Below are 20076 nucleotides of genomic sequence, written 5' to 3' on the forward strand. Positions count from 1 at the left end.
TTTGGGTACACTTGCTGTACTAATAAAATGGGAAGGCCACTCCAGAAATCTTGTTTCGTATCTTGTCATCTCAGATCCTTTATTCTACCCAACACATGGGTTTTTTCCTCCTCCTCCTGCACATCTCTGTCACTTTCTTTTCTGAGCCCAAATGAATGCTTGTAGTCGTGATCATATAAAGTGTGTATGCCATACAGGTTTCCTTCATACACTTAGTGTGGGTGTTGCTTAATGCATTAATCTTTTGTTCAGCAGAGTTTTCATGCAGCTTTAATATCCACTTGTAAAACCTGTAATTTCTTTTAAACTTACATATTTCAAATGAATAATTTGTCTTCATTATTGCTTCCTGTCTGAGAAACTGCTTTCAGTTTTCCTTTTATTCCTTCTCATTAGGTTTCCACTGTTCAAAGCACTTGGAGCACCCGGCTTGTGTTTGTGTAAAAAATGATGTATTGTGCATGATGGCATAACTGTCTTGTGGCTGGCCCCCCATAACTGCACGAACAAATAAGGTCTTGAGCTCCAGAGGCATATGCGATTGTGATCCTTTAAAATACCAGGTTTTGGCTTTGATATTCTTTGGTCATGGTCTTTCTCTTCATGTTTTATTTGGAATTCAGATGCCCTATCTGTGACCTAAGAAGACCAGCAGGTGGTAATAGCAGGCAAGGGGCTAACACTCCCTTGTTCTGGGTGAACCCACTCTGCCAAGAGCATTAATGTGTTTGTGTTGGTAGGAAAGTAAATCAACAAACATTTTTATTATTCAGTATGCGATCTGTTGACTCCTTCTGCATGAAATAACTCTAATGGATGTTTGGGTATCTTTTTATTTTTGTAAGGAAGCCAGTGATTCCTAGCAGTTAAAAAAGCACTTAAAAATGAGGTTGTTTTATGTCATGGTTGAGTGTGTATGATTCACTTTGTGTTTATACATATAACTAAAATTCTTTCTTTATGTGTAAGGTTTACTATTTTTGTGACTTTAGATATTTTAGAATTCATGAATGGAAGTCACAAAGTGCATTTTGATTTTATTTAAAAAAAAATGTTTGCCTAAAGTGTGTGCAAATCATCTTGCTAATTATGTCAGACACTTTGTGACAAGTCAACCTAGCTCCAGTGATGCACACATGATGCATTTCAGTTGTATGTGTGAAGGGTATTAGAAAGATTTGGACTCTGTTGCAGCTATCATTGATTTGTGTTAGAATACTGGGAAGGCAATTTTACAACAGCCCAAGCTCAGCAGCTCTGGTTGTCTATAAAATATTTTGTATTGAAAAAAACTTAACTAGATTGTGTAAGTCCATTCCTTGTATAAGTCAAAACCTTGTATGAATGTTGAGGAGTTTGTTTGTTCATCATCTTCCATTTGTGACTTAAAAATGTGAAGCACAAATATCTTGCAGTCTCACTTGGACCAGTCCCCTAGTATGGAATAACTGCCTTTCTCTCAAATTAATTGATGAATTTCAGAGGTAAGGAGCTATAATTACATCCTAACATAGTACTGCATAGTAGTCTTTAAAACCCTGAAATGTTTCCTGTTGCAGCATTTCCGATTTCTGGTTGAAACCTAACAGAAACAGTAAAAATGCCTGCCTGTGCTGAAATGAACGGTAAATTTCCACTTAAGCCTATAGCAGTACAGCTGGACTCAAAATTGGAGTCTTTGTGCAGTCAGTGTGCAAAGTAATGCATGAAGTTTCAGAAACTAAACAATAGTCGTCAGTTTTCATCAGCCTGTCTACACCCTACCTATATAAGCAGCTGTGTTCTGAGTATTTGTCTGGAGTTGTAAAACATACTTTTTACTAGTAAACAGAAATGACTCTAATAATGTTTGGATAGCCTCTTTGAAGTCTCATCAGCTAATAATACACAGCTTTAGCTTAGTCTTGTAAATGCTGTATATGACTGAAATACAGTCAAGCCTTTAGCAATTTTGCTGTACTGATTCTTTTTTAATAAATGCTCTAATAAAATAGGTTTTAGGTGACAGCTTTAATCTGTTAAATGAAAGGCCTGAATTTCAAAAATGGGTATTTCTTTAGCCATTCAGAGGTGTAAATGCTTTCTGTAGTATGAGACCACAGCGGACTAAGAAATACATCTTCATCCTTTGCAGTTCGCAAATCCTTTTTTGTTTCCTACGGGGTTGTTTTGGAGTGGAACTGAGAAAATTAAAGGATACAATGTCATTTCATATTTTTTAAGTTTAAGACTTAATCACACAGAATAATGAAAATAAAACATTGAAATTTTCGTAATAATGTCATTGTTCCCATACATGCTGAATAATTTGAGTGACCTGTCTCTAGGAAGGCAGAATTAACTTGTTTTTAAATTAGGAACTGAACCGCGGAGCAGCCTGATGATGAACTAATTTTTATACAGGTTCTTGGTGGCAGGGTAGAAACTACAGACAAATATGAAGTACTAAACACTTCCACGTCCCTGTCCTGTCTGAATTTGGTTCTTGCATGAACGCTATGTGCCATTTAAAGCTTGTGTGCTTTCACTTGCCGGCTTTCATTCAAATGACTGTGGTGCTTGTGAGCCTTGAATAACTGATAGACTTCATTGGCTTATTTAAATGCACCTGACACACAACAGCTAGTGAAGTCTATTTTAATTGTCATAAAAGATCCATGAAGTATTGCAAGATGAATGTTCCTTTCTTTTGGAAGTTTTTATATTCAAGACAAAGTAAAATTTGACATTAAATAGACATGAGTTTTTAGCAAAGCTGGAAAATAAAAGCTTCTGCTGACAGCATTTCCATTGCAGAACTTTTATGTGGGAGGAATACACATCAAGACATTTTCTGACTAAAAACAAGCTTAAGAACAAGGGTTATAAGTTAGATCACCACTTTTTATGATATTTTTGTGGTGAATGCATTTACTCTTGTATTTTTTCAGTGTTGAGCTGAATTGAAAGAAATTGTGTTGTCCATCCCTGTTCCAAAACACAATTTGTCTGTGTTTTGGCCCTTTAGAGACTGATCTAAATAGTTTATGAGGGAGTAAATTGATATGGCAGGCACAAAATTTGAGTCGTTTGTACTTTATCCACTTGCTTATCCTTTAAGCAAAGGAAAAAATATTGCTAGATATGGGAACACTATGATACTAAACTAGTCTAAATTAGATCTCCAAAACATACAACCTGCTCTTCCACCTTTGCCCTACAACTACAGAACAAACACACAGACATAATTTTAACTATCTTTGTTTATGTTTATATCTCACATGTGAGAGTACATGGAAGTGATGACCAGGCAGGAGGGATTGGGCAGTAGGTTGAAAATAAAGCAGGGTTTCTTTCCCTGGCACTCGGCTCTGTCAGAACAAACATTTCAACAAGTTTGCCTGCAGTACCAGCATATTTTATTTTACTTTCTTAGTGAAGGTGGTAGTTGGAAGGTAAGGCTGCACATTCTTAGTTTCGCTTTTTTCTTTTTTTTTTTCCATCTTTGCAAAGAACGTTGTTTACATGTTAATCTGCAATGTGATTACAATAAAGTAACTATATCCTGGTGCTGAAGAAGCAAAATGGGAAAGCTCTCCAACTTTCTATGGTAATAAGTGTTCTTATCTAGCAGACACCCATCTGAGCATGAGATGAAGGGGCCAGAGCTGTGCCATGCTCCTGTGTGTGGCATGTGGAGCAGAAGAGAAAGGAGCCGCTTTGCCTGTATAAGCTGCCAGAGAACCACTCTTCTTATTAGGGCTTGTATCAGTTTAGTAGTCGCTTTCTATACTTTCTCTGTGTGTGTGTGTATAACTTCCACTTAATTATCAAACACTAACTTCTGAATGGTGCCTCCTGTATTGTTTTATCCAGAGTATCACTGAAATACTTATGGTGACCAAATAATATTTGTTTTCTCAAAATGTAGAAAACCCCAAATGGGGTGGGGGGGGGAAATGCATAGCTAAGACTGTTCCTGCAGAAGTTTTGATGCAAAGTATGTTAATGAATGTGGAAGCACAAGAAGGAACAGAAAAGCACTGTCTGTGCAACTTTTTTTCATTTGAGTGGGGCAGATGGATGAGTATTATGTTTATTTCAAACAATATGCTCTTTCCTGTAACTTCTTATTTATTGTAAGCAGAAAACCTCTGAGTGATTGATTGTCTGTTGGTGTGAGTGGTGCCATCTGGGAAGCAGGCTTCTGATTTGTTTGGAGTTCAGTCCTGATGGTTATACATCACAGCAAGGAGATTAAGTGCTTAATTTTACTGGGATGCTGTTTGCCTATTTTACAATAATATTTTTACAGCTTTCTGAAAAGACCGAGTACTAAATGAAAATTATTTTTTGTTATGTGTCTTGTTTAGCCAGACAACATGTTATAATCTGGCATTAGTGTTTTTCCAAGTGAAGCTTGGCAGACGAAACTGTGGCATGGTGAAGGAGAAAACTTACTTCATGGTTCAGTCTTGTAAAAATACACCCATTTTAATGAACGTGTTGGCATGTAGCCTGTTCTTATTTGGAAATAGTCCCAGTACCAGGGATGTTAAAGGATGTAAGTAGCCCTGTTTTTAGGGAGATTATTCAGAATTGGATTTATTTCTTCCTCCTCCCACCATTTGAAAAAGAGCTGATACTAAATGGCACCTCAGCTCACGGGGCTGCGTACCAGCTTCTCTCATTATTGCTGCCCAAATTAGGTAGACTGAAATCTGTAACTTTGAGCAGATGCCAGAAAGCTTCTCTCAGTCGAAGAGAGAACTGGAACTTTATATCTGTACTTTCTGATGCTGTTTGTGCCCTCAGTCCTTGACTACCAAGCGTCACGGTGTGTTCCCTGACCTTGTGGGGTAACATGGTACGTAGGGGGTCAAGCTTTGGTGCTTGCTTGTGAGTTTGGATCTTCCTAACGATGTTTTTTGGTTGGCTGGTAAAACAATTATTCTGAATCAGTGGTCTGTTGTCCTTTCTTACAGTAACTCACATTCAAGTGTACAAGTTGTATTAATTTTTCTCTTTAAAATTCTTCCGAACTAATTTATGAGAAATCTTCTCATAAAAAGGAGCAATTCTGGCCTTCATCAGCTTTTCTGTTAAGTTTATTCTTCATTCATCAAGTAGCATGCAGCTTGACGTTGTTTACAAACACTGGATGTCAGATAAAGCTCTGAAGCTTTTTCTCTGATTGATGCAGCAATGTGATGCTTTTGAAGATTAAAAAAAAATGTGTTCAAGTCTGTGTGTATACAATAGGTAGGAAAGGAGAAAAAAATAGGTACAAGTATTAAACTGGACACTAAATAGGGAGGTTTACAATAGTATGATCATTGTTAGTTTCTGTGTACTCCAGAGACTGAGAAACAGAGCTTTCAAATATACTGGATGTTTTAAAGGCTAGTTAATTTTTAAAAACTCTTGAAAAGGCTTTGCTACTAAATAAAGAGGCTGCCAGGTAAAAGACTCAAGTGCTATCAAGAATAAGAATAGTCATAGTACACAAGCTGATCCATACTGCATGTTCCATGTGTGATCATATTTATCGTAGTGGGATATTGAGAAATTAATTCTGTGGAAGTAAATGAGAAGCTGTGTTGTCCTGTGGCAGGTATGAAATAACAAGTAACGGTAAATATGCTGAAGTACATCACTGAGATGGAGAGTACATATTGTAATAAGAGCTAATTTCCACTGTTCTTGCAAAACGCTCATTTTGTATTTTTTAGATACAATCCTTTAAGTCTTCAACCATGTATAGTGATGATTTATAAAATGCTTTCAAATAGTTCTAATAAACATTTTTCTTTATCAAATTAATTTACAGAGGCCATGAAGGAAGAACCTGAAGTGCTCTTTGAGGAACTGCTTGAGAGGGCGAAAGCTGGGGACCCAAAGGCACAAACAGAGGTAATTGCATACATTCTTTGTCCAGTCTAGTTTGATCCAAGTTCCAAAAACAGCATTGCCTGCTCTAGAATTATTATCATTTCTGTAGTTGAACTGTATCTGTTTTGATCTTAAACTACTCAAAGAAAGGTGATGCCAGATGGTTTCTCCACCTTGATAAATGCTGCTTGCTTGGGAGTGCTGCTGGTTTCAGATCCAATTCTTGAGTAAGCCTTTAGGACATATTTGAAAGCAAGGAGGAAAGGCTGAGAGTGTGGAGAGGGTACAGACCTGCCTTTTTTTTTTTTTTTTAAAGTATAAGCCAAAGAGTTACTTGTGAGGTGTGCAGATAGAGACTATTAAATGCTGTTTGGGTTTAATTTTGCCATTAGAACAGAAGTAATTGCTCATCTAAATGAGCTCATCTAAGCTTGGTTCAGTCCTTCGCTATGTATGAAGCCACCAGGACTCTTAGGCTAGACTCTGTGGAAGAACCTGCCATTGGGGTGGTTTTGCAGGACCAGAGGTTGGTTGATGTTTCACACTTATACCAGTTCTCTGTTGAATTCATAGAATCATAGACTGGTTTGGGTTGGAAGGGACCTTAAAGCTCATCCAGTCCAACCCCCCTGCCATGGGCAGGGTCACTTCCCACCAGATCAGGTTGCCCAAAGCCCTGTCCAACCTGGCCTGGAACACTTCCAGGGAGGGGGCATCCACAACTTCTCTGCAAAACCAACATTTTTGGAAAAGAAGCCCCTCCTTGTTTATTGAAATTAGCTCTGTTTAGTTGTATAGTGGTAGAGATAATTGAATTAATGATGGCAGTTCTGTCCCTGTATGTGCTAGTACTTTAGGTGTGCCTTAGGTTTTAGAAAAATTGTACCAGTTTCTGCTGCGTTCCATTATCTGGTGTATTGATATAACAGGTCTAGCATAAATAGTTTAAAATCGTTTACAAGGGGTTTAATTCATGTTTAACTTGGTTAGGATTTCACTTGAGCATTCTTTCCAGCTTCAGCTTTGATGGCAAAAGGGAGTGGTTATGGTCACCTACATGCTCCTTAGTGGTCTGGGGACAAGGTTCACTACTTTTTGCAAATAAAAATAAAAGATGGGGATGGGAAAGAAATCCTTTTAAAGCTGGTAGAAAGTAAGGTAATGCCAGACTCGCTCCCCACTCCTCCTCCACTTGTTTGAGGGGCAGGCTGTCCTTGGAGTTGTAACCAGAGACAGTAACAAATTCCTCACCTTTGAAACAGCGGGTGACTTTGCGAAGGATGAAGCTTTAGCCTTGAGGGGATCGCTGCTGTAAAGTCCACATTTTGGCTCGATTCCTCCACACAAAAGAAAGCAAACACCATAAATATTCTTTCAGGCTGTAATTCCAGTTGAGTAAGGAATACTTTATGTAATCTTAGCCTCTGATGTGTGCATATATATGTATATAAATAATATTTTTTGTATCCTTCTCAATTCGTTCCAACTTCACTCCCTTCCTTTAGCTCTTTAACTGTGTACACTTTCTATTCCCACACGATAATAGGATTCTTAGCATAAAGAGATCCAGCATACAATTTTGCTTCAGTATGCACTCAGGATGAATTGACTGCCTGAAAAAGAACCCCAAATAAAATACTTTGTTTCCTGTGCAATCAGATTTCTTGTGAATTGTGGAGAAGGAATTAACTTTCAGTTTTTAAAACACTAAAAAAAACCCATATTTATTCTCTATTGTTGAATATGTCCCCTTAGAATCGGTTTGAAAAATTTGTTTTTATTTTACTTTTGTAGGAGTACAAAGGAGAAACTGAGATGGCACTGTTGTACTGTTTGCTAATGATCACAAAGTCAAACACAAGAAATGACTTGGTTCACTGGCTTGTAGTTTATTCAAAAATAATGCTGCAATGACTGTGGAAATAAATGCACTCTGAGTGGCTGTCAACCTGTATTACTGTAGCTTTATGTAGTTTCTTTATTGAGAAATAACTGTACAGCAATTATGTAAATGAGACACCCACAGCTGGAATTCGGTAATGGAGAAAAAGCAGCTCCCTGTCTCTAACAGGAGGATCTCTGCAAAGGGACTGCTTGGGTTAACCACCCCGGTTAGCAAAGCCCCCAGGTGAGAGCAGCCTTTGGAGAAGTATGGTATGAAGATCTGTGTTAAGCTGTTACCACCTATGACTTCATTTCCTGATTTTAGCTTATGGAAAAGAGAGAATCTCTGATTGCTTAAATGACAAATCTGAGGTTAACACCTTTTCCCATCAGTTTTTCCTCCTCTGTGCGCTGCGGGGCAGAGCTGTGCAGCCACCTGCAGGTGGATCCGTGGAGGAGCTTTGCTATGGCACTGAATCGTGGCTGCTGCACAGGGCTTGTTCATAGAGAGCTGGTAGACCTTCCAGCAGGACTTCATGGAAAGCTTTGATGTTTGTTACAGGACTTGGAGTTGGGGTATTTTGCTACCAAAACTTCTAACATACACAAAAGCTTGTAATTTTATAATTAAAATAAAGGGAAAATATATTCTGGTTGCTCAGAGTTTGGAGATGGGTTCTGTGGGTTTTTTTGGAGGGGACAGATGCTTAATCTTAATGCTGAACTTCCATTAAGAAAAAAACCAACAAACCCCAAAACCCCCCCTACTGCCTCAAAATCCAAAACATCCCCACCAAAAACCCAAACAACAAACCCCTAACAATAAAAAAATGTATGCAATATGACCAGTTCCAAAATCTGCTGGTTTATGTTGCAGTGTGACTTTTTAGGTCCAAGAGATCCTTATACACTTGAAAGAGCTGCCTCATTAAGTGCTACTACTCTTGAAGCTTTGCTCAAAATCTCAGTGGCTGTAAATATAAACATGCTCAAGAAACAGCTGTTCTTCTCAGAGGATGTTATTTACCTTGTAACTTGTTCAAGCAATTCCTTTCTGAAATAAATAGCTGAAGGTACATCTGCAGTTGACTGATAAATTACCAGGCAATTGCACTATTAAGGCCGAAATATTTTAAATTTTTTTTCTCTATCTCATGCTCTCATTTTGGTCTGCCTCTATGTCTGTGCACTGCTCATTGAACTCTGCCATAATTTCATAATCATTGTTCAGTTCTGGCTTTTTTAGTACTTAGTCTGTTTTTTAAAATCATTTCTGTATGGTTTTGGATAGCTTCACTGTATGTGCTATGGGCTTAATCACTGATGTCCACCCAGTACCTATTTGTGTAGAATCTGTTGGAGCACCCACTGAGATGTACGAATCCAAAGCTGGAGGCCTAGCCTTTAATGGTAGAAAATAGAAAATGGTAGAAAAATGTTATTTCTTTATGAGATCAAAGTGCTAAGTTTGCATAGAAATAATGTGAATTATTAATCTTTCAAGGTATTTATTTAGTCACCTTCAGAGGTAGTACCAAAGGCAAAGTTTTGGAGAAACTGTCAAACAGGGGTTTTTTTGACAAATAATACTGTGGACTTCTGGAGCTGTACTCTTCAGGTATTGCATTAATTACCCCTAGAATGTAACTGAGTAACAGTAGGGAGAGAGGGAGTGCAGTGAGCCAGGCAAAAACATTTCCCAGATTCTCCAGACATGCAGAATATCCAGTATTTTTGGCCACTTTTTGGTATTTAACCTTTTGTTTCCGTGTGGTATGATAAGCAGAAGTGTTTCATGCTATTGCATAAATATATTTACCAGTTTATTATCATATGTTTCAGTCCTAGAAGGAAGAAAAAACGTGGTGTCTTATCTGTAAAACAGTAACATAGGCAATTGCCTCATAATTTCTGTACTACTAAATAGGATTTTTTACAGACTATGACACTTAAATTGATTGATGTTTAAGCAGTTAAGTTTTATTTCATTCACTAATTAATCATCAGTTTGCTTTGACCTTCAGTGGCTAAACTGCTACGAGTCAGGGATTTCACTGCTGAAGCTTCCTTCAATGTAAAGGCCCTTTGCCAATATGTCATCTGAATTTCTGAATGTCATGGGCACCAGGTTATTACATTTCATTTTTGTGTTTTAAAAATAAGGCTAGCAGTGTTGTTTGACCATCGTTACAGGAGGAAAATAATCCAAGATAACATCACTTTCAATACTACTTTTACCACCAGGAGCTTTACCTAATCCTGGTAGATGCCCAAAGACCAATGGCAATTAATTCATTGACCTGGCCAAATGTGTTGCAATCCCTTCTTGCTTCCAGTTCTGGAAACTGATGTTGCTCTGCAGAAGATCGACTTACAGCTCTGTTCTTTAGTGCTGGGAACAAATGTTTTGATCTTTTGTTCAGAGGGAATTTATTCCACCCATGCAGGGCGAGGCCTGAGGCTCTGGGTTTGCCATGTAGGGCAAGACCTAATGCCTCGGGTTTACTGTACAGGGCGAGGCCCGAGGCTCCCCAGGGGTGGGAGTAGGGAGAGAGATTAGGGTGTATTTCAGTTATTGAAGGAATTCTGTTCTCCACTTATTTTAGGTGGGAAAACACTTCTTAAGATTAGCAGAAGAGGAGGATGAGGAACTTAACAATTGTAGTGCGGTTGACTGGTTCATCCTGGCTGCTAAGCAAGGCCGAAGAGAAGCTGTCAAACTGTTGCGTAGATGTCTGGCAGACAGAAGAGGTATGGGTTCTCTGAGGCGGTTTGCTTGCATTTCCTATTTTACCTGAAATAATACTATATTCATTTTAATACTGAAAAAAGGGTTAAAATATGATGGGAATGTTCATGACAAAAATTATGTGAGTAGTTGCTGACAGTTCAAATAGGTAATTCAAAAAAGCAATAATTACTGATACTGCTCATAAAAGCATTTATATTAATTATTTGCTTGAATTCCTTCACGGAATTCATGCTCATTCTTCTCCTCCCCATCTTTCATTGAAGCTTCTTTTCTTTGACCATGAAGGTCACATATAACCACATGCCACCTACGTATCTGCTGCTGTTTAGTTCTTTCGCCCCTCTCCAACCTCTCTGCTAATTGGCCTTTTTCACCGTCTTCTCCCACTTCAAGATTCACATCTTCCCTCATGCTACTTCCCACACTTGAAATGGTCTCCTCTTGTCTACCAACTGTCTGAACTCTGATTTAAGGGAAGGGGGGAGGAGGGAGAAAAAAAAATAAAAGCTTTCATTAAATTTTGCTGCCTTTTACAAGTTACCCATACATATCCGTACCACCTTTTGCCTGTATTTCAAAAGTTGAAGCAAGACATAAGGGTAATGCATGTTTTGTGCAGTCTTTGAAGAACAGTTTAAACTTAAGCAATGTGATTAGATTTTGATGAGCAATGGGGATAGAAAGGCATTTGAGTCATTTACTTAGGTGGTCAAGATGTAAATGAAACTTGAAAGTTTCAGACTAAACTGAGAAAAAGAAATTGTGGGGAAATCTGTCATTGCATGGGTGTGGGATAATAGTATCTAATGTATTTTCCTTTTCTTGAGGTATTACTTCTGAGAATGAACAAGAAGTGAAAAAATTATCATCTGAGACTGACTTGGAGAGAGCTGTGAGGAAAGCTGCCTTAGTCATGTATTGGAAATTAAACCCAAAAAAGAAGAAGCAATTGGCAGTTTCTGAACTACTAGAAAATGTTGGGCAAGTTGACAATGAAGGTGGGTTTATTAACTGATTTGTGGTATTGATAAAATATATACTTACAGGCAGTATAGAAATCTAAAGGGCTTTATAGACCATCAGGCATAAGATAAAAGTAAATGTATGATCTGCTTAAGAAAAAGTAACAGTGTTAACAGCTCTGTCGCTCTTTTAATAACTGTGATCTCTGGACCAATAATGTCAGTTCATAAAAGCCTGCCAACACTTGCTGTAGCTTTTGATTCAGTTAAGCACTCATACAAGTGACTAAATATTAAAAATATCTTCATTGAACACTCACTGTCCATGGAAAATAAATCTTTTATGGCTTTTCTATGTTTGATTTTTATTTTTCTTTCCCCTAAACAGTCAGCCTGATGGTATCGTACAAGATATTTCAATTAGAAGCTCAGTCTTCAAGACATCTGGCTTACTCTGACATTAAGGCAGTGTATGTTAGCTATTACAATGCTGTTCCCTTTTCCGCTGTAGTAATAATAGGAATATGGAAAGCTATATAGCCACTTGTTACCTGCTTTTATTTGTCTTTTCCTGACTTTGAGGAAATATAATTCTCTAGATACTGCAGCTTGAAGAAAACTTGTCATTGTTTGATCATTGTAATTGACTATTCTGACCTTCCATAAACTTTGTCATTGAACCAGATGGTGAAAAGCAACCTGGCCCAGTCCCGAAGTCAGTGCAGAAGCAGAGAAGAATGCTGGAGCGATTAGTGAACAGTGAATGTGAGTGCATGCTAATTCTCTCAATCTTTGAATGTAGTTTTGGTTTTTATTTTGTTTTGCTGACCAATGTTGTGCTGCCAGAGTAAGAATGTGTAGCAAATTTGGATTGTTCTAAATTGATACTGTCAACTTATTATATGTGCGAGGTAAATATCCAGTCTGCATGGGAACTCACGGAAGATAGCACCATTACAGTCAAATTGTCAGTGATTAGTACATAAACAGGAGTTTCCATGTCACTTTTTATTTTTATATTCTTGCTCTTTCAGCACTTGCAAGTCTATTGAGCAGGAAAAAAAATGCACTTTCAATAATTTTTTAGGTCTAAACTGCAGTAAGCTTTCTGATTACAATATGGTAATTTATTATGCAACCATAATGAGGGACAGATCCCTCATTCTGTTTGCCTTGCTTCTGTTTGCCATTCCCTTATAATTAATGTTTGTCTTTTCATATTTGTTCGAGAATTAATATAGGAAAGGTGTCCCAAGATATTCCTTTCATAACTTAGAGACAGCTTAGTTCATATAGTGGAGAGAATGAAGTCAACACATACAGGGTCAGTCTTGTAGACCCAAATCTGTGAGTTTTGTAAGGTATGGTAGGGGTGAGGGATTGGACTTGAAAAAAAGTTCTTCCTGGCCTGACGTACCTAAGAGATGCTGACACGCTGCTGGGCCTTCAGGAGGCAAGTCAAATTGTTATATTAAGAAAATTAATAACAAGCAATGTGGCATGTGTAATTTTTCAAGAACATTATCTAACATAAGGTTTGATTAATCTTTGTCAGGAAAATCTCGTTTTCTTGAAATGCAGTAGGTCTTATGAAATAGTTCATGTGCATCTAGATCAATTCTTCAAAAGCACTTTTAAATGTCAGCATATTATTTACTAATACACATCTGTTGTTGAGACTTCATGTAACTAAAGCATCACATGGGGATTCATGAGCTGAATCTAGGGGTTTGCAGGTTTAAACTCGCTGAAAGATTAGATTTACATGTCATTACGTCAGTTTGGCCTTTACCTTCAAAGATCTGCGTTCATTACACAGATGACTTCTGAAAATATTATTTCAGTTTTACATTAACTTTCACAGAAGTAAAAGAGGAGGATGGACACATACCTGTGTATATGAGTGAGAGAGTAGGTGATGGGAAAAATATTATTTTGGAGACCAAACTTCTGGTCCTATCAAAACTTCTATGAGAGTAGGTCAGCTGTTCTGGTGAAATGTTTGCCACTTCTGGAAAGCTAGAAATTGTCCTTCGAAGGTAAGACTGTTGTGTTACATGGTCAGGTCATTGTAGCGTAATGCAGATGTATCTGGGTTTACTGGAGCTACGTTGCATTGTTGCTTTGGTGGGCAACACCAGTGTTCTTTCCATTTCTTAGCTGAACTGTCACGTCCTGAGGGACCGTGAGTGTAAAGCAAGTCATTTTGTTCTGGATTCTTCAGTAACTCAAAGAGTATCAGAAAAGGAACTGAAAAAAAATTTTTGAAGGCTTAAATGGCAGATATGATAACAGGAGAGTAAATGAACCTACATGTAAGCGTAGGCAGAAATTGATGTGCGTATTTTTCTTATTCTACGGCGGATGGGGGAAGCAGGGGAATTTGTCATAACCAAATTGAAGGAAAAAAATATCTATGAATAATAAAGTAGAATCTGCAACATATGCTTTTTATATCAATTTAAGAGACATTTGGGTGACAAAATACTAATAACATTTAAAAACGAGAAGTTTTCATCAAACACTTAAAGTAAGAGTTAAGCTGTTACCTTCTCTCTAGAGAGCTTTTATCTTTTCATGGATGAACAAGACAGCTGTTACTTTCCAGCATTTACTTCTCTGATCCACTGAGTTTCTTCATGTATCTTGCCAGCAGCTGATTCTTACTTCTGTTTTAATACATTGACGATACTTGGAAGGTAACTTTTAAGCCAGATGTGTGTTCGCAGATATGTGATCTGGGGTATCCTTAATGGAGATGTAAACAGAAGATTAGAGCTGACATTGTCAATGGACACTTGTTGCATTCCTAAGTGTATACATGTCACTGCATTTGAGAGGCTACCTGTACATAGAAGTTAAGAACTCCTTTCCTCTCAGGATGTCCTGTGGCCCTGTAGAAGTGCTATTAAGGAATTTTTGTGAGGGTCTAACCATGTCTGCTTGCTGCTTACACACCAAAAAGGCTAGCCTACTACTGTCTATTATGTCCCAGTAGGACAACGCATTTAGAAGACACATTTGGTATTAGGCTTGACCTGGACTTCACCAGAGACAGTTAAGGAGTCTCACTGACTTCTTTGTGCAAGCGATGTCGCCTCACAGTCTCTGAATGATAGAATTTATTTTTGCTAACTATTCTTTTCTTGTTTTTTGGGAGGCATGCCAGATGGTAATTTTGTCAGACATATGGGTTCATGCCAAGGAGGGAGGGAGTAAAGGTCCAAGCAAAAGGCAATCTCCATGCTGTGAGATAAAAGCAAAAGATAAATTGTAAGCTGCTGTTTTTCTTTTGAACACTTTTAACACCCATCTTCCTGTAGCAAGTATATTGACACAAATACTTTATTTTGTTTTGTATCAACAGTCTTTTCAACATTAAATATTGAACTATACCACTTCTATAAATGTATGATTTTTGTACAATAAAAATTAATAGGCTCAAACCCACTAATCCTCTGATTTTAAATTTAGTGAACCAGTTCGGTTTCCTGTCTCTTTAAAATCTCAAGCTAGCATTAAGCAGGCCAGCTTTCATATCTTCGTATCAGCTGACTAGCAAAACTTACTGCGTAGGAGGTGTGTTACAGATTTTTGTCATTCAAGTCTTTCATATCAACAGTAATGTCATTTGCTTTAGTGTATGGACAAAAGTTGTTAATTATCCTCCTTTACAAATGACATCAAGCTTGTCTACCATAGAAACTAGCTATTCCATGCTAATGTAAGGAACCGGCTGCGAAAAGAGTTTAAAGCGGTGTATAAATCATCTTCTGTCTTGCAGCATCCCTAGAGTTTTCGGAAGTAAACTCTTGCCTCCTCTCTCCTCACATGAGTGGATAAGGATCTTCCGGGGCAGAGCGATAAACTTCGTCTCTGCGTAGAACTGAGCAAAGTATACTTTGCTGTTGGCTATCTGTGTTAGATCACAGCTGATAGAGTTTTTGGAGGCCCTTTGTACACATCGCATATAAAACTAATTAATTATGCTGTAGGTAGTCTATATTTGGTCTTGCAGATACGAATAATTAGGCATTTCCCATAACTGTATGTCTAACTTCTAACTCATAAAAATGACTGTTAAATTCCAAATCAATCAGCAGTCAGTTTATCAGTTAATAATGTACTCATAATTCACTACTGTTCCAGTACATTTCTTTCTTTTCAATGTGGCTGATGTATAAGATTTCTCTCAAGAAGTTACTGAAAATTTAATAGCTTATGATTTAAAACTGTGTGACCTAATCCAGTAGTCTTTTTTCACCCTAGGAATCCTTGCAGGTAAGCTAGATTCACTCTCTGTTCTCCTGCTTACCAGTATAATAAACTTATCTGCTGGTCTGACAAGATTTAGAGTAGCCCTGTGTTGCTGGCACAAGCTGCTGCTTGTTTTTAGCACAGATCTCAGAACAAGTTGCAAGGTAAGTCTGTGTTATTGGTAGTTCAGTTCTTGAAGCCCAGAGTAGATCTACTTTAATACCAGGAAAGAAAATTAATATCCAAACTTGTAATCAGTACAGTATTGTAGTGGTACTATTTACTCAGTCTTCATTTTTTCTTTTTAGCTAAAAAATTTATTGCTTTGGATGACTTTGTTGAAATTACCAAGAAGTACGCAAAGGGAATCATCCCATCTAACCTGATTATGCAGGAAGAGGAAGATGATGAATTGGCAGGGAAGACTCCTGAAGAGTTACCCCTGCGACTGAAGGTAAAAAAGCTATACTGAACGGGTTGTGTTGCAGGGCTCTTAGCTTATGCATTTTGGACAAGGCAGAGGTGACTTGGCTCTCAGAGCTGATGTCTATATAGGTCATTACAAGAATTGTTGCTACAATTTCTTTATGGACTTGACTTCATATATATGAGTCATATATTTAAGAGAGAGGGGTAACGGTTTTCCCTGGCAGAGGGCAATCTACCTTCATTACATCTCAGTGAAGATTAAAATGTGCCTACTGTAACTGCCGTATTTTTATTGTAGGTGTTTTTATATGCTTCATATCTTTCTTATTTAAACAGGACCAAGCACATGGGAAAAATTGTCCATAGCCTTGAGGTGTGAAGAGGTTCTATTAGGAAGGAATTCAAGAATAGTGAAAATTGCTGTTAGTGGATTTCTGTACTGATACTTTTCTGGGTAATGAAAGGAGAAGGGAAAATTAAGGTGCATACATGCAGTACTGATAAAAAAGTCAAACAAGGTAGGGGGTTTCTAGAAAACTGTGAGAGTTTTTGTTGTAATTGTTGTCATTTTGCTGTCCATTATGATATGATACGGGTGAAAAAAGGCGGGATGAGGGATATCTCTTTCCAGTCTTTTGAACAACTAATATTCTGAAAGAGATGTGTTTATGAAGAACAGGGGTACCTTCACTAATAAATAAGCTTATGCCCTAGTCATTGTGTGTGTGCCCAAGTTCATCACAATGCATGGATCATTGCTGAAGCATTCTTGGCCCTTCCCTTGAACTAATTAATATAAAAGCATAAGTTCTGGGAAAACAAAACCTATCTTTTTTATGGGGGAAGGGTTGTTTGCAGCATCTAATGTATAGATGCAATATCTGAATATGTGCTTTTGAAAAATTCTGTGCCTTTTAATTGATCCTATATAAAGTGTGCAGTTGGTCACAGGGAGAGGATTCAATACAGCAGTTCCTCAGTTGACTGTTTGAAAATGCCACATAAGATAGGTAGAATTGTATCATGTACAGTTACTGATGTGGAATTAAAAGAATCCCTAAATGTGTACCAATTATAGTTAAAGGTATTTCTGCTGGTTACAAACCAGATTTTTACAGCTGCATCCCTAGATGCTTGGGAAGAATTGTTTTAAAGATAAACCACAGCTATAAAGACTTGGGGTAAGTGCATATGAATCATATGCACTGTTTTCTGTAGTGTCTATGCATATCAGAATGTATAACATAAGCCTTGCAGAACAATGGCAGTTAAATGCTTTAAAGTTACAGTACTCACAGCTCAAGTGATGACTTAAGACAGTACAGGTCTGCAGCCATGTAGTTTATCTTCAGTATGAAGTTAGCAGAGCAGAATATTTGACTAGGAAGCCATTTAATTATATGTGTCAAAGGTAATGAAATACATCTTTCCTGAAATCAAAATCGCCTCTGAGCTTCATCTGACTGAATTAATCAAAATAGAGCTAATAATCTCAGACAAAGTAATCTCATTTCATTGGCAGCATTTGTCTGAAATACAAGTGTTTTCATGTCAGCTGAGGTCAGACGACTGACGACTACTGCTTCAGCTAAGAATATCTGTGATGTAAAGATGCAAAACTGCTCACAAATAAAATGCTTCTTTCTCTCTTTCCAGGTTGTAAAATACCCGCTTCATGCCATTATGGAAATTAAAGAATACCTTATAGATATTGCATCAAAGGCAGGAATGATACCATTGTTCCAACACACCATATCAATGCTCTCATCTTTTTCTTCATCATCAGTAATCTGACAATTGATTTTTTTGCCTTCATTATTCCTTTAGTCATATTCTATTTGTCCTTCATTTCTATGGTGATTTGCACACTGAAGGTTTTTCAGGACAGTAAGGCTTGGGAAAACTTCCGCGCTCTGACTGATTTACTGCTTCGTTTTGAACCAAACCTAGATGTTGAGCAAGCTGAGGTGAACTTTGGATGGAATCACTTAGAGCCGTACATTTATTTTTTACTCTCGGTATTCTTTGTCATTTTTTCCTTCCCTATAGCAAGCAAAGACTGTATACCATGCTCAGAGCTAGCTACCGTCTCAGTTTTCTTCACAGTGACAAGTTACATGAGTTTAAGTACATGTGCAGAACCTTACACGCGAAGAGCATTAATGACTGAGATAGCAGCAGGTTGCTTATCCCTATTGCAGGTATTACCTGAGAATTTTGGCTACTTGAAATTCTTAGGTAAAACCTTCTTTACTGTTCCGGTAGGTCATTTCCTTGTGATAAATGTAAGTATCCCATGCCTTCTGTTCTTGTACTTGTTCTATCTTTTCTTTAGAATGGCACAGCTACGGAATTTTAAAGGCACCTACTGCTACCTGGTCCCGTATCTGGTCTGCTTTATGTGGTGCGAACTCTCTGTGGTCATTCTGCAGGAGTCCTCTGGCATTGGGCTCGTTCGTGCATCAATCGGTTATTTTCTGTTTCTCTTTGCACTCCCAGTGCTAGGTGTAGGCATCGCACTGATGTGTCTTATCCATTTCATTAAGTGGTTTGTGTCTCTGGAGCTCATGAAAATTGTCGTGACTCTGGTCTTGTGTACTGTTCCGTTGATCTTCCGATGGTGGACGAAAGTCAACTTCTCTGTAGTCGAAATAGTCAAATCCCTCACTCGAAGCTCGATTGTGAAGCTCATCCTGGTGTGGATTACAGCCGTAGTGTTGTTCTGTTGGTTCTATGTGTATCGATCCGAGGGAATGAAAGTTTACAACTCTACTCTGACATGGAATCAGTACGCGTTCCTCTGTGGACCCCGGTCGTGGAAGGAGACCAACATGGCACGTACCCAGATTTTATGTAGTCACCTGGAAGGACACAGAGTGACCTGGACCGGGCGGTTCAAATATGTGCGTGTGACAGAAATCGACAATAGTGCAGAATCTGCAGTAAATATGCTTCCATTTTTTATTGGTGATTGGATGAGATGCTTGTATGGTGAAACCTACCCTCTTTGTGACCCCAAAAATGTTACACTGGAGGAGGAGGAATTGTGTCGTCTCAAGTATTTGACAAAGCATAACTGCCACATGAAAATGTTTGATCGGTACAAATTTGAAATAACTGTGGGCATGCCTTTCAGTAGCAAAAATGGAACCAAGCCTATAGAGGAGGATGATATAACCAAAGATATTGTGCTGAAGGCAAGCAATGAGTTTAAAAAGGTGTTGTTGAACTTGAGGCAAGGAAGTATAATTGAATTCAGCACAATTCTAGAGGGTCGTCTTGGCAGTAAATGGCCTGTCTTTGAACTGAAAGCAATCACTTGCTTGAACTGCATGTCTAAACTCTTACCTGCGGGGAGGCATGTGAAAATAGAGCATGACTGGAGGAGCACAGTGCATAAAGCCATTAAATTCGCTTTTGATTTTTTCTTCTTCCCATTCCTGTCAGCTGCATAATGAGCTCTCATATTGTTTCAGTGGTATCTTCAGTGTACACTGCATTTACACTACCAAAGGTTTGGCTTCTTAAAAGGTTAAAAAAACCCCAACCAAACCACCTTGCTGTAGCAATGCTTGAAATGTGTAGAGCATTGGTTGAGTTTTCTGAGTGTACACACTGTATCCTGACTTTAAACCCTGTATGACTGAAGTAATAGATGATACTTTAATGTTACAAATGGATGCAGGGGATTGCTGCTGACTAATTGCATGGAGACTATTTTGTCCGAAATGGATATATATTTGCCTGTGGTACAACCCTAGATGCATTCACTTGCTTGATAAAAGCACTTTACTCTTTAGATATTCACAACGTGCCCATTTGTATTTTCACAGGTATGATTTAGAATAGGTAGCTGAGAACTGCTTATGTTGCACATATTGCTTGTATTTATTTGATGTTTTCTATAAAAAAAATTCTTAT

At 38.0% G+C, this 20076-nt stretch overlaps 1 protein-coding gene across 1 annotated transcript in view; it reads left to right on the forward strand.

The window, feature by feature from the left end:
• Window positions 1–19610, forward strand: part of WFS1 (Wolfram syndrome 1 (wolframin)) — a 32895-nt gene extending 13285 nt beyond the window's left edge. The window contains 7 exon segments of the mRNA XM_010183736.1: window positions 5810–5892; window positions 10362–10506; window positions 11335–11505; window positions 12154–12234; window positions 16035–16180; window positions 17812–17884; window positions 17887–19610. Of these exon segments, the coding sequence (XP_010182038.1) occupies window positions 5810–5892; window positions 10362–10506; window positions 11335–11505; window positions 12154–12234; window positions 16035–16180; window positions 17812–17884; window positions 17887–19610 (2423 nt within the window).
• Window positions 19611–20076: the final 466 nt, after the last annotated feature.

The sequence above is a fragment of the Mesitornis unicolor genome, unplaced genomic scaffold (assembly GCF_000695765.1).
Source record: "Mesitornis unicolor isolate BGI_N332 unplaced genomic scaffold, ASM69576v1 scaffold21314, whole genome shotgun sequence".
Taxonomy (NCBI): domain Eukaryota; kingdom Metazoa; phylum Chordata; class Aves; order Mesitornithiformes; family Mesitornithidae; genus Mesitornis; species Mesitornis unicolor.